Source organism: Nerophis lumbriciformis, linkage group LG36, assembly GCF_033978685.3.
Source record: "Nerophis lumbriciformis linkage group LG36, RoL_Nlum_v2.1, whole genome shotgun sequence".
NCBI lineage: Eukaryota > Metazoa > Chordata > Actinopteri > Syngnathiformes > Syngnathidae > Nerophis > Nerophis lumbriciformis.
This window is the reverse complement of record NC_084583.2, coordinates 10,458,261-10,472,124: the sequence shown is the minus strand read 5'-3', so window position 1 is coordinate 10,472,124 and position 13,864 is coordinate 10,458,261. Positions and strand designations below refer to the sequence as shown.

At 39.9% G+C, this 13,864-nt stretch overlaps 1 protein-coding gene across 2 annotated transcripts in view; it reads right to left on the bottom strand.

Annotated features, from left to right (window-relative positions):
* The window catches only part of LOC133576995 (pre-mRNA-processing factor 39), a 55,075-nt gene that overhangs the window by 23,794 nt on the left and 17,417 nt on the right, over window positions 1-13,864 (bottom strand). For both annotated transcript variants that reach the window (XM_061930454.2, XM_061930455.1), the window contains exons 5-7: window positions 11,437-11,604; window positions 1,301-1,481; window positions 1,121-1,225 (exon numbers count right to left, since the gene is read on the bottom strand). In XM_061930454.2, the coding sequence (XP_061786438.1) occupies window positions 1,121-1,225; window positions 1,301-1,481; window positions 11,437-11,604 (454 nt within the window). The remainder of the gene's footprint in view (window positions 1-1,120; window positions 1,226-1,300; window positions 1,482-11,436; window positions 11,605-13,864) is intronic.

The following is a 13,864-nucleotide window of genomic DNA, read 5'->3' as shown; positions in this document are numbered from 1 at the left end:
GCGGACATTTTGGGACACCATTGTGGCCAGCTATTAAGTCGTCTGTTTTCATCGCAAAATTCCACAGTATTCTGGACATCTGTGTTGGTGAATCTTTTGCAATTTGTTCAATGAACAATGGAGACAGCAAAGAAGAAAGCTGTAGGTGGGAAGCGGTGTATTGCGGCCGGCTGCAGCAACACAAACACAGCCGGTGTTTCATTGTTTACATTCCCGAAAGATGACAGTCAATCTTTACCATTGGCTTGTGGAGAACTGGGACAACAGAGACTGGAGGACTTTGAGTTGGATACGCGGTACCGTGAGTACGCATGCAGCTGCGGCTTCCAAACATTTGATCGCTGGCCCGTACGTGCGTGCCGCTATGTCACGTACGTAATTTTGGGGACTTTGGGGAAATATATGTGCTGTATGAACTTTGGGGAGGTGAACGGTACTTTGGGCTGTGGGATTGAGTGTGTTGTGCAGGTGTTTGAGTTGTATTGGCGGGTTATATGGATGGGAGGGGGGAGGTGTTTGTTATGCGGGATTAATTTGTGGCATATTAAATATAAGCCTGGTTGTGTTGTGGCTAATAGAGTATATATATGTCTTGTGTTTATTTACTGTTTTAGTCATTCCCAGCTGAATATCAGGTCCCACCCACCTCTCACAGCATCTTCCCTATCTGTCCTCTAGTCCTTCACTCTCACTTTCCTCATCCACGAATCTTTCATCCTCGCTCAAATTAATGGGGAAATCGTCGCTTTCTCGGTCCGAATCGCTCTCGCTGCCGGTGGCCATGATTGTAAACAATGTGCGGATGTGAGGAGCTCCACAACCTGTGACGTCACGCTACTTCCGGTACAGGCAAGGCTTTTTTATCAGCGGCCAAAAGTTGCGAACTTTATCGTCGATGTTCTCTACTAAATCCTTTCAGCAAAAATATGGCAATATCGCAAAATGATCAAGTATGACACATAGAATGGACCTGCTATCCCCGTTTAAATAAGAAAATCACATTTCAGTAGGCCTTTAAATGGTTATTATATTATTTTTGATTACATCACAATCACTGTATAGTTTTTATGGATTAGTTCTTCAGTTCATGTAGACACAAAAAGAAGTGGTCCTGACTCACAGCGTCTTCAAAGTTCCATCTCTTACGGACTTCCTCCTCGTTCTTCCGGTAGACCAGGTCCCTGCGAAGCAACACCTCTTCTCTGATTCTCTGCATCATTTCGTCCTGAGCAGAGCCAACATAAACACCATCATGCTGATGACCTCAGCTCAACTTTGAAGCAGCGAGAAAGATCCTCACAGTGTCCACGCCCTCGGGTGTGGCGGGCTGGTCCTCCCCGGGGGGCCGCTCGTCGTCCTTGTCCTTGGCCTGTTTGTCCCACTCCACTCGCTGGCGTTCACGGCACAAGGCCCTCACCTCCTCGTACTCCTCCTGCCAGAGCACTTCCTTGGGAGGGTGGCTGCTCACATGTGCTTTCAACCTGAGACAGATGCATCATGGGACTTGTGACATCATCACAGTCCTGTAGTAACAACAACCTTTTTCAAATTACACCCAAAAGAACTACTAACAAAACATGCCATTCTTGAGTTAAAAACACACCAATAAGATCTACTATATCAGTAATGTAGTAACAACACCTTTTTCAAATGACACCCAAAAGAACTACTAACAAAACATGCAATTCTTGAGTTAAAAACACACCAATAAGATCTACTATATCAGTCCTGTAGTAACAACACCTTTTTCAAATTACACCCAAAAGAACTACTAACAAAACATGCAATTCTTGAGTTAAAAACACACCAATAAGATCTACTATATCAGTCCTGTAGTAACAACACCTTTTTCAAATTACACCCAAAAGAACTACTAACAAAACATGCAATTTTGAGTTAAAAACACACCAATAAGATCTACTATATCAGTCCTGTAGTAACAACACCTTTTTCAAATTACACCCAAAAGAACTACTAACAAAACATGAAATTCTTGAGTTAAAAACACACCGATAAGATCTACTATATCAGTCCTGTAGTAACAACACCTTTTTCAAATTACACCCAAAAGAACTACTAACAAAACATGCCATTCTTGAGTTAAAAACACACCAATAAGATCTACTATATCAGTCCTGTAGTAACACCTTTTTCAAATTACCCCCAAAAGAACTACTAACAAAACATGCAATTCTTGAGTTAAAAACACACCAATAAGATCTACTATATCAGTCCTGTAGTAACAACACCTTTTTCAAATTACCCCCAAAAGAACTACTAACAAAACATGCAATTCTTGAGTTAAAAACACACCAATAAGATCTACTATATCAGTCCTGTAGTAACAACACCTTTTTCAAATTACACCCAAAGGAACTACTAACAAAACATGCCATTCTTGAGTTAAAAACACACCAATAAGATCTACTATATCAGTCCTGTAGTAACAACACCTTTTTCAAATTACACCCAAAAGAACTACTAACAAAACATGCAATTCTTGAGTTAAAAACACACCGATAAGATCTACTATATCAGTCCTGTAGTAACAACACCTTTTTCAAATTACACCCAAAAGAACTACTAACAAAACATGCAATTCTTGAGTTAAAAACACACCAATAAGATCTACTATATCAGTCCTGTAGTAACAACACCTTTTTCAAATTACACCCAAAAGAACTACTAACAAAACATGCAATTCTTGAGTTAGAAACACACCAATAAGATCTACTATATCAGTCCTGTAGTAACAACACCTTTTTCAAATTACACCCAAAAGAACTACTAACAAAACATGCAATTCTTGAGTTAAAAACACACCAATAAGATCTACTATATCAGTCCTGTAGTAACAACACCTTTTTCAAATTACACCCAAAATAACTACTAACAAAACATGCAATTCTTGAGTTAAAAACACACCAATAAGATCTACTATATCAGTCCTGTAGTAACAACAACCTTTTTCAAATGACACCCAAAAGAACTACTAAAAAAACATGCAATTCTTGAGTTAAAAACACACCAATAAGATCTACTATATCAGTCCTGTAATAACAACACCTTTTTCAAATTACACCCAAAAGAACTACTAACAAAACATGCAATTCTTGAGTTAAAAACACACCAATAAGATCTACTATATCAGTCCTGTAGTAACAACACCTTTTTCAAATTACACCCAAAAGAAGTACTAACAAAACATGCAATTCTTGAGTTAAAAACACACCAATAAGATCTACTATATCAGTCCTGTAATAACACCTTTTTCAAATTACACCCAAAAGAACTACTAACAAAACATGCAATTCTTGAGTTAAAAACACACCAATAAGATCTACTATATCAGTCCTGTAGTAACAACACCTTTTTCAAATTACACCCAAAATAACTACTAACAAAACATGCAATTCTTGAGTTAAAAACACACCAATAAGATCTACTATATCAGTCCTGTAGTAACAACACCTTTTTCAAATTACACCCAAAAGAACTACTAACAAAACATGCAATTCTTGAGTTAAAAACACACCAATAAGATCTACTATATCAGTCCTGTAGTAACATCTTTTTCAAATTACACCCAAAAGAACTACTAACAAAACATGCAATTCTTGAGTTAAAAACACACCAATAAGATCTACTATATCAGTCCTGTAGTAACATCTTTTTCAAATTACACCCAAAAGAACTACTAACAAAACATGCAATTCTTGAGTTAAAAACACACCAATAAGATCTACTATATCAGTGTTTTTCCAACCTTTTTTGAGGCAAGGCACATTTTTTTCATGAAAAAATCCGGAGGCACACCACCAGCAGAAAACGTAAAAAAATGAAACGCCACCAGGTCGTCGTGCCTTATTTTCAATTTGTTGGTGTGTAGTGCTTTAGTTCTTGTCTTGCGCTGTTATTTTGGTGGCAGGTTCAAGTCTTTTGGTAGCAGGTTCATGTCTTCCTTTGAGCGCTATTCCCCGCACCTGCTTTGTGTTGGCAAGCAAGGCTATTTAAGTTGTCGCTATCCTTCTTTGTGAGGACATTGTTGATTGTCATGTCGTGTGCGGATGTACGGTACTTTGTGGATGATGTAAGTTTTTGCTGTCGTCCAGCATTCTGTTTCTTTTTACTTTGTAGCCAGCTACTCAGTGGCTTAGTGGTTAGAGCAGTGGTTCTTAACCTTGTTGGGTGTACCGAACCCCACCAGTTTCATATGCGCATTCATCGAACCCTTCTGTAGTGAAAAATAAAATTGTGTTTTTTTCAAATTCAAGACAAAGTTATATGTTGTTGGTAACACTTTAATATGGGGAACATATTCTAAGTAACAAAGACTTAATTTAGAGTTATTTGGTTAGGGTTAGAGGGTTAGGGTTATAATAAGGCCATGCTGAATAAGGCATTAATAAGTACTTAATATTGACTAGTTAAGAGCCAATATGTTACTAATTTGCATGTTAATAAGCAACTATTTAATGGTGAATATGTTCCCCATACTAAAGTGTTACCATGTTTTTTTTACTGGTGCACAAAATGAACCGTGCACCTTGTTCAAAGAACAAAAACAGCACAGTGCATAAACTCACAACAAATTACTCACCTGCAAATCAGTCTGACTTCTGCTGTTGCTGTATCCGTAATACGCCGATAGGGAGAAGTTTTTATTTACACGATGAGTCGGGTGTGTTTTGACCTCCGCCGAAACCCTGAGGCCGACTCACCGAACCCCAAGGATTCGATCGAACCACTTGGTTAGAGTGTCCGCCCTGAGATGGGTAGGTCGTGAGTTCAAACCCCGGCCGAGTCATACCAAAGACTATAAGAATGGGAGCCATTACCTCCCTGCTTGGCACGCAGCATCAAGGGTTGGAATTGGGGGTTAAATCACCAAAATGATTCCCAGGCGCGGCCACCGCTGCTGCCCACTGCTCCCAGGGGGTGAACAAGGGTGATGGGTCAAATGCAGAGGACACATTTCACCACACCTAGTGTGTGTGTGACAATCATTGCTACTTTAACTTAACAGTTCAGTTTTACTTTAATTTTGTATAGCCATTGCCTTTTCCTTTTCCCTTTTGGTTTAAGAATGACATAACTTTTTACCTGCAAGCTGCCTCCCGCTGTGGTCTGCATATTGGGATCACAACAAACCATCCTCGTCTCAACCGACACATTCTGACTTCTACAAAGCAATTACCGTATTTTTCAAACTATAAATCGCAGCTTTTTTCATAGTTTGGCCGGGGGTGCGACTTATACTCAGGAGCGACTTATGTGTGAAATTATTAACACATTACCGTAAAATATCAAATAATATTATTTAGCTCATTCACGTAAGAGACTAGATGTATAAGATTTCATGGGATTTAGCGATTAGGAGTGACAGATTGTTTGGTAAACGTATAGCATGTTCTATATGTTATAGTTATTTGAATGACTCTTACCATAATATGTTACGTTAACATACCAGTTGGTTATTTATGCCTCATATAACGTACACTTATTCAGCCTGTTGTTCACTATTCTTTATTTATTTTAAATTGCCTTTCAAATGTCTATTCTTGGTGTTGGCTTTTATCAAATAAATTTCCCCCAAAAATGCGACTTATACTCCAGTGCGACTTATACTCCAGTGCGACTTATACTCCAGTGCGACTTATATATGGTTTTTTTCCTTCTCTATTGTGCATTTTCGGCCGGTGCGACTTATACTCCGGAGCGACTTATACTCCGAAAAATACGGTAACTACCTGCTGACATGGAGTATTACGTGGTTACCCTGCCGAGTTTTACACAGCACAGACACTAAGTAACGGCACATTATAATTACCCATCCATTTTCGGGGTCGCGGGGGTTGCTGGAGCCTATCTCAGCTGCATTCGGGCGGTAGCCAGGGTACATTGATTTGCAAAAAATATTTCTTGGACCAATTAGGTGAAGTTGCATAATTTCCCACGGCACACCAGACAATATCTGACGCGGCACAGTGGTTGAAAAACACTGTACTATATGGTCATTTCCAATGTGGTGAAACAATGCAGGTAAGTACAACTGTACAAGTTTAACTGTGTGAATGATGATTTGGCTTGGACCTATGCTCCCTTGTCCTGTGGTGTCCCTCAGAGTTCAATCCTAGGACCAGTCCTGTTTTCAGTCTACATCCTGCCCATTCAGCACATTTGAAAAAAGTATGATGTATCATATCATCTTTATACGGATGATATGCAAATCTATGTCCCTTTAAAAAAAGAAAAGTGACACAAGTTTAAAATCACTTTTAAATTGTCTTGAGGACATAAAAACATGTAAACTTTCTAAACTTAAATGAGAACAAGACGAAAATTATTTGATTTGACTGAAAAGTCAAACAGAATGCTCCCCCCAGTGACCTGGACCCCCTGATGATTTATTTAAAAGCCACAGTCACAAATCTTGGTTTTAAGTTGGACAATGACTTTAAATTGGAGCAGCAGGTTAACTCCGTTGTACTGTCTAGTTTTTATCATCTAAGAGCATACTTGCCAAAATCCGGGAGACTCACGAAATTCAGCGCCTCTCTCGAAAACCTCCCGGGACAAATTTTCTCCCGAACATCTCCCGAAATTCAGGCGGAGCTGGAAGACACGCCCCCTCCAGCTCCATGCGGACCTGAGTGACGTCAGGTGCGCAACACCACGTAAATCGTTGGCCAACCAAAAAGTAACCCCAGTACGCTATAGCCAACATTCACCAGGAGGTGGCAACAGACAAACATAGATCACTATTACATTCCTACCCTTTTAGAAATGTATAGAAGTTACTCAAAATAAATAAACAACCCAACCAAAAAATGCAGCAGCTCAATTAAAAAACTGCACTTAAGCCACATTCTTTTCTTTTTTTTTTAGTACTGAACTCTTAACCCTCATTTGTAAAAAAATAACATGCTTATTATACAAACAGTATTTGTACACCTTTAACACAGATTTTTATACTGTCTTCAGAGATTCCGTTTTTTTGGTGGTACTGGAAACCTTTCTGGGTACCTGCGAAAGGATGTTCAGCATGGTTAGAAAAATAGTAACAGAGAATAGAACAAGGATGGACAATTCAACCCTTAACTCAACAATGAGTAGATGAGTGTTATGTGTGTGTATATGTGTAAATAAATGAACACTGAAATTCAAGTATTTCTTTATATATATATATATATATATATATATATATATATATATATATATATGTATATATATATATATATATATATATATATATATAAATATATATATATATATATATATATATATATATATAATAAAATAAATATATATATATAGCTAGAATTCACTGAAAGTCAAGTATTTCTTATATATACATATATATATATACACCGGTATATATATATATATATATATATATATATATATACATATATATATATATACTGTACATATATATATATATATATATATATATATATATATATGAAATACTTGACTTGGTGAATTCTAGCTGTAAATATACTCCTCCCCTCTTAGCCCCGCCCCCAACCACGCCCCCCCCCCCGAAATCGGAGGTCTCAAGGTTGGCAAGTATGTCTAAGAGTTTTAGCAAAAATTAAATGAGTTTTATCTTTTAACGACATTGAGCGGGTAATCCATGCTTTTTATTTCATCAGGTTTGGACGACTGCAACTTCCTCTACGTTGGAATGAAGCAGGCCTCAATGGCTCCATTGCACTTACCGTATTTTCCGCACTATTAGCCGCACCTAAAAACCACAAATTTACTCAAAAGCTGACAGTGCGGCTTATAACCCGGTGCGCTTTATATATGGATTAATATTAAGATTCATTTTCATAAAGTTTCGGTCTCGCAACTACGGTAAACAGCCGCCATCTTTTTTCCCCGTAGAAGAGGAAGTGCTTTTTCTTCTACGCAAGCAACCGCCAAGGTAAGCACCCGCCACCATAGAACAGGAAGCGCTTCTTCTTCTACTGTAAGCAACCACCCGCCCGCGTAGAAGAAGAAGAAGCGCGCGGATATTACGTTTCATTTCCTTTGTGTGTTTACATCTGTAAAGACCACACAATGGCTCCTACTAAGCGACAGGTTTCCGGTTCATGAAAAGACGCAATCTCTCCATCCGCACACGGACTACTATTTCACAGCAACTGCCTAAAGACTTTCAAGAAAAGCTGGCTACTTTCCGTGCATATTGTAAAAACAAGATAGCTGAAAAAAAGATCCGGCCAGAGAACATTATCAACATGGACGAGGTTCCACTGACTTTTGATATTCCTGTGAACCGCACTGTGGATACAACGGGAGCACGTACGGTGAATATTCGCACCACAGGGAATGAGAAGTCATCCTTCACTGTGGTTCTAGCTTGCCATGCTAATGGCCAGAAACTTCCACCCATGGTGATATTCAAAAGGAAGACCTTGCCAAAAGAGACCTTTCCAGCCGGCGTCATCATAAAAGCTAACTCGAAGGGATGGATGGATGAAGAAAAGATGAGCGAGTGGTTAAGGTAAGTTTACGCGAAGAGGCCGGGTGGCTTTTTTCACGCAGCTCCGTCCATGTTGATACACGACTCCATGCGCGCCCACATCACGCTGGTTTTTAATATATTATTAAAGTTTGACTGACCTATCTGACTGTTTTTTTGACATTCCTTTAGCGCAGTTAGATGCGGCTTATAACACGGGGCGGCTTATAGGTGGACAAAGTTTTGAAATATGCCGTTCATTGAAGGCGCGGCTTATAACCCAGGGCGGCTTATGGTGCGGAAAATACGGTAGTCCAAAATGTTTTAACTAACACTAAAAACATGAACACATTTTAACATCACTTCACTGGCTCCCACTTCTACGAAAATAAAGCACGTCTTCCAGAAGCCTCTGCTTGGGGGTGTGGTTAAGGAGAGCGAGAGGAAGCAGGAAGTCAAGTGTGTTGGGCTTCGTAGTCGATAAGAGGAATAGTTTTTTTCAAAATAACTTTGAGTTATGTCGCTAACAAAGAAACAAACCAACCCTGGCAAAAACATGACCTCAAACAAAACCCGGGCAAGCAACTGCTGCACACATGAAAATCTACCATCACCCGGAAACCATGAAGCCAGTGAAGCTAAACGTCCATTTGTGAGGTTATTTACGTGATTTCAACATCTCACCCAAGGTAATTGGGCATACATGCACGCACCCGCCCCTCCCCCAATCAACGCCTTCACCACTGCTTAATTCCTCTTCGGGGTTGTGGACGGCTGAGCAGCGCTTTATAGCGGCAGTCTGGACCCCTCCCGAGGGTCCAGCCTTAGACTGATACTTTTTTTTACTCTTCCCCCCTTTCCCACCTTTTTTAAGGAGCGCTGTAAGTGGCTGATCCGTTGGCGGTCCCGTCTTGTCCCCTTGTAACGTATGTCTGCTCTTAGTGGGACTGTGCCGAAAATGAAATTTCAGTTCTTATCAGTGACGTGCAGTCACTAGAGGCAGGTGAGGCCCCGCCTCACCTGCCATCATGGAAAGAAAAAAAATGTAAAAAGAAAAAAAAAAAATTAAATTGTTATATGTATCCATTGATTGTACTATAAAGTTATTTTCTATTTAATTTCACCAGTTTTAGATTATTTTTATTCAAAATCGCTGAATTTTCACATTTGCCGTTCAAATACTGAGAAGAGACGGTGCGGTGAACAGCAGCCAGTGGAAGCACGTCACTCAGTGCCTCAATATGGATTCCGGACTCGGCTAACTGCTGGTCTGCTGTGCAGTGAGACTGTATTGCTACATGAATTATATTATACATTTCCATCGTTTAGTTAGCTGAGGTATATAATGTACAGTGTATTTTGTCAACAACTGTATGTGTGTAACGTATTTCTTGTGCTGAGCGATCATAAAACGGCTGCAAAAGACGCAGTGGCGGAGGCTCCAGTAATCCCGCCTCCTGCACACCCGCCGTAGAATTGTTATATCAACTAAAGCCCACACTTAAACTTTCCACGTGCAAGATTTAATCTATTTAAAAAAATTATTTCATAAGAAGCCAAAAAGTGCAAAAACAATAATGTTAGTGTTGGAGGAGTTGTGAATGACTGCAGGGCCACAACATTAGGTACACCTGCAGACTGCAGGTGTATCTAATTCACAACTCCTCCAACACGAACATTATTGTTTTTGCACTTTTTGGCTTCCTATTAAATAACTTTTGTAACCTATTTTCATGGGCTTTCCTCTTTGTGATGTTAAGTTCCTGTTATGCGCTGTTATACAGTATATGCCTTGAGCTCTTATTTTGAAGGCGCTAAGAGCGGAAGTGATGTCATGTTGCGGAGGTTTTTGAAAGAAGGTAAATAAAGTGGTCCTCGTGTAAACTGGAGCCTCCGTGTTTGTTATTTTGTAGTTTCATACAGTATAGGCGACATTTATAAACCCTCGGTTACACTTTTTTAAATAGATTCAATCTTGCACGTGGAAAGTTTAAGTGAGGGCTTTAGTTGCGGCGCATGGACTTAATTTCTAAGTAAAGGTCAGACCATAATAACGTTTTTTTTAATTAAATGTGCTTTTTTGTGTGCTACAGTTTGTATGTGTAAAGTTAAAGTTAAGTTAAAGTACCAATGATTGTCACACACACACTAGGTGTAATGAAATTTGTCGTCTGCATTCGACCCATCCCCTTGTTCACCCCCTGGGAGGTGAGGGGAGCAGTGGGCAGCAGCGACGCCGCGCCTGGGAATCATTTTTGGTGATTTAACCCCCAATTCCAACCCTTGATGCTGAGTGCCAAGCAGGGAAAAATGCTGGTATGAGCTTTTAAACATAACCCGTTAAGTGCTGCCAATCAAATGGTGAATAAGATACTCTTTAGGGTTCATATGTTTGTAAATCTGACTGTGATGAAGTCAGTTCCTCACCAGCCATCAACCTCACCGCACGTCACTGGTTCTTATGTGTCTTGTACATGTTAAATAATGGACAATAATAAAGCATCTTGAATCTTGATCTTGAAAAGATACAATGCGAGTTCACTTTTGAGAAACGGATATAAGAAAAGTCCACTGTAGAGGACTCAAAGTAATGGATGTTCTCCCACAATTCTTTGCACTTAAAAATAGTAATACATATGATTTGAACACTTTAGCATCATGTTTGTGTTTGTACTAAACATTCTGTCACTTCAACTTATACACTGTGGCTTTTTCAAGCCTTTTGTCACATATAATATCGTACCCTAAGATTGTGATACGTTACATCCCTACTCCAGGCACATCTCTGCACTGACTGCGGGAGCTTGACCAGCCTTTCCTCTCAGGTCAGTTGTAAAAGTTGGATCTAATGAGGCATACTGAGGGGGCGAGCTCGGTGGTGGACGGCAATGTGCTGGTAGGTTGAGGTACCACCGGGTACCATTACACCCCTATAACGAGCACACAGTGACGACATGTCTTACTTGTCGTAGTGGGTGCTGTACGACTGAGTGGGAACTCTGAGAACTCGGTCTAGGATGGCTGCAGCGTTCCCCACGTTGCCTTGCTCCTTCTCCCACTCCACATAGAGCTCCCACAGCCGGTCTGATTTGAACTCCAGGCCTGCGGTTCCAACTGCATCCTCAAACACACTGAAAGAGAAGAGTAGGTAGCGTGTTTACATAACTCACTCAAGCAATACTACAAACCCCGTTTCCATATGAGTTGGGAAATTGTGTTAGATGTTAATATAAACGGAATACAATGATTTGCAAATCCTTTTCAACCCATATTCAATTGAATGCACTACAAAGACAAGATACTGTATATGATGTTCAAACTCATAAACTTTTTTTTTTTTTTTTTGCAAATAATAATTAACTAAGAACTTCATGGCTGCAACACGTGCCAAAGTAGTTGGGAAAGGGCATGTTCACCACTGTGTTACATGGCCTTTCCTTTTAACAACACTCAGTAAACGTTTGGGAACTGAGGAGACACATTTTTGAAGCTTCTCAGGTGGAATTCTTTCCCATTCTTGCTTGATGTACAGCTTAAGTTGTTCAACAGTCCGGGGGTCTCCGTTGTGGTATTTTAGGCTTCATAATGCGCCACACATTTTCAATGGGAGACAGGTCTGGACTACAGGCAGGCCAGTCTAGTACCCGCACTCTTTTACTATGAAGCCACGTTGATGTAACACGTGGCTTGGCATTGTCTTGCTGAAATAAGCAGGGGCGTCCATGGTAACATTGCTTGGATGGCAACATATGTTGCTCCAAAACCTGTATGTACCTTTCAGTATTAATGGCACCTTCACAGATGTGTAAGTTACCCATGTCTTGGGCACTAATATACCATACCATCACAAATGCTGGCTTTTCAACTTTGCGCCTATAACAATCCGGATGGTTCTTTTCCTCTTTGGTCCGGAGGACACGACGTCCACAGTTTCCAAAAACAATTTGAAATGTGGACTCGTCAGACCACAGAACACTTTTCCACTTTGTATCAGTCCATCTTAGATGAGCTCAGGCCCAGCGAAGCCGACTGCGTTTCTGGGTGTTGTTGATAAACGGTTTTCGCCTTGCATAGGAGAGGTTTAACTTGCACTTACAGATGTAGCGACCAACTGTAGTTACTGACAGTGGGTTTCTGAAGTGTTCCTGAGCCCATGTGGTGATATCCTTTACACACTGATGTCGCTTATTGATGCAGTACAGCCAGAGGGATCCAAGGTCACGGCCTTAGCTGCTTACGTGCAGTGATTTCTCCAGATTCTCTGAACCCTTTGATGATATTACGGACCGTAGATGGTAAAATCCCTAAATCCCTTGCAATAGCTGGTTGAGAAAGGTTTTTCTTAAACTGTTCAACAATTTGCTCACGCATTTGTTGACAAAGTGGTGACCCTCGCCCCATCCTTGTTTGTGAATGACTGAGCATTTCATGGAATCTCCTTTTATACCCAATCATGGCACCCACCTGTTCTCAATTTGCCTGTTCACCTGTGGGATGTTCCAAATAAGTGTTTGATGAGCATTCCTCAACTTTATCAGTATTTATTGCCACCTTTCCCAACTTCTTTGTCACGTGTTGCTGGCATCAAATTCTAAAGTTAATGATTATTTGCACACAAAAAACATGTTTATCAGTTTGAACATCAAATATGTTGTCTTTGGAGCATATTCAACTGAATATGGGTTGAAAATGATTTGCAAATCATTGTATTCCATTTATATTTACATCTAACACAATTTCCCAACTCACATGGAAACAGGGTTTGTACAAGACACACAGTACTAGGGTTGCACAGGGGTGGAAAGTTTCTGGTAAATTTAGCTCGAGAAGATCGGAAATTTTGACCATTTTTTGATTATTCAAAGTTGGACACCGTCCATCTTATTCTGTAGAATAAGATGAGAAGCTTGTAAAACAATAATGCAATGCCACACAGATGTAAATAGTCAGCTAAACAATTGGAGTAATCTTTAAAAATATTTGACTGATGGACAAATGAATAGAAATAGGCTAGAGCAGTGTTTTTCAACCACTGTGGGATACAGTCTGGTGTGCCGTAGGAGATTATCTAATTTCACCTATTTGGGTTAAAAATATTTTTTGCAAACCAGTAATTATAGTCTGCAAATGATGTGTTTTTGTTGAGTGTCGGTGCTGTCTAGAGCTCGGCAGAGTAACCATGTAATACTATTCTATATCAGTAGGTGGCAGCCGGTAGCTAATTGCTTTGTAGATGTCGGGAACAGCGGGAGGCAGGGTGCAGGTAAAAAGGTGTCTAATGCTTAAACCAAAAATAAACAAAAGGTGAGTGCCCCTGAGAAAAGGCATTGAAGCTTAGGGATGGCTATGCAGAATGAAACTAAAACTGAACTGGCTACAAAGTAAACAAAA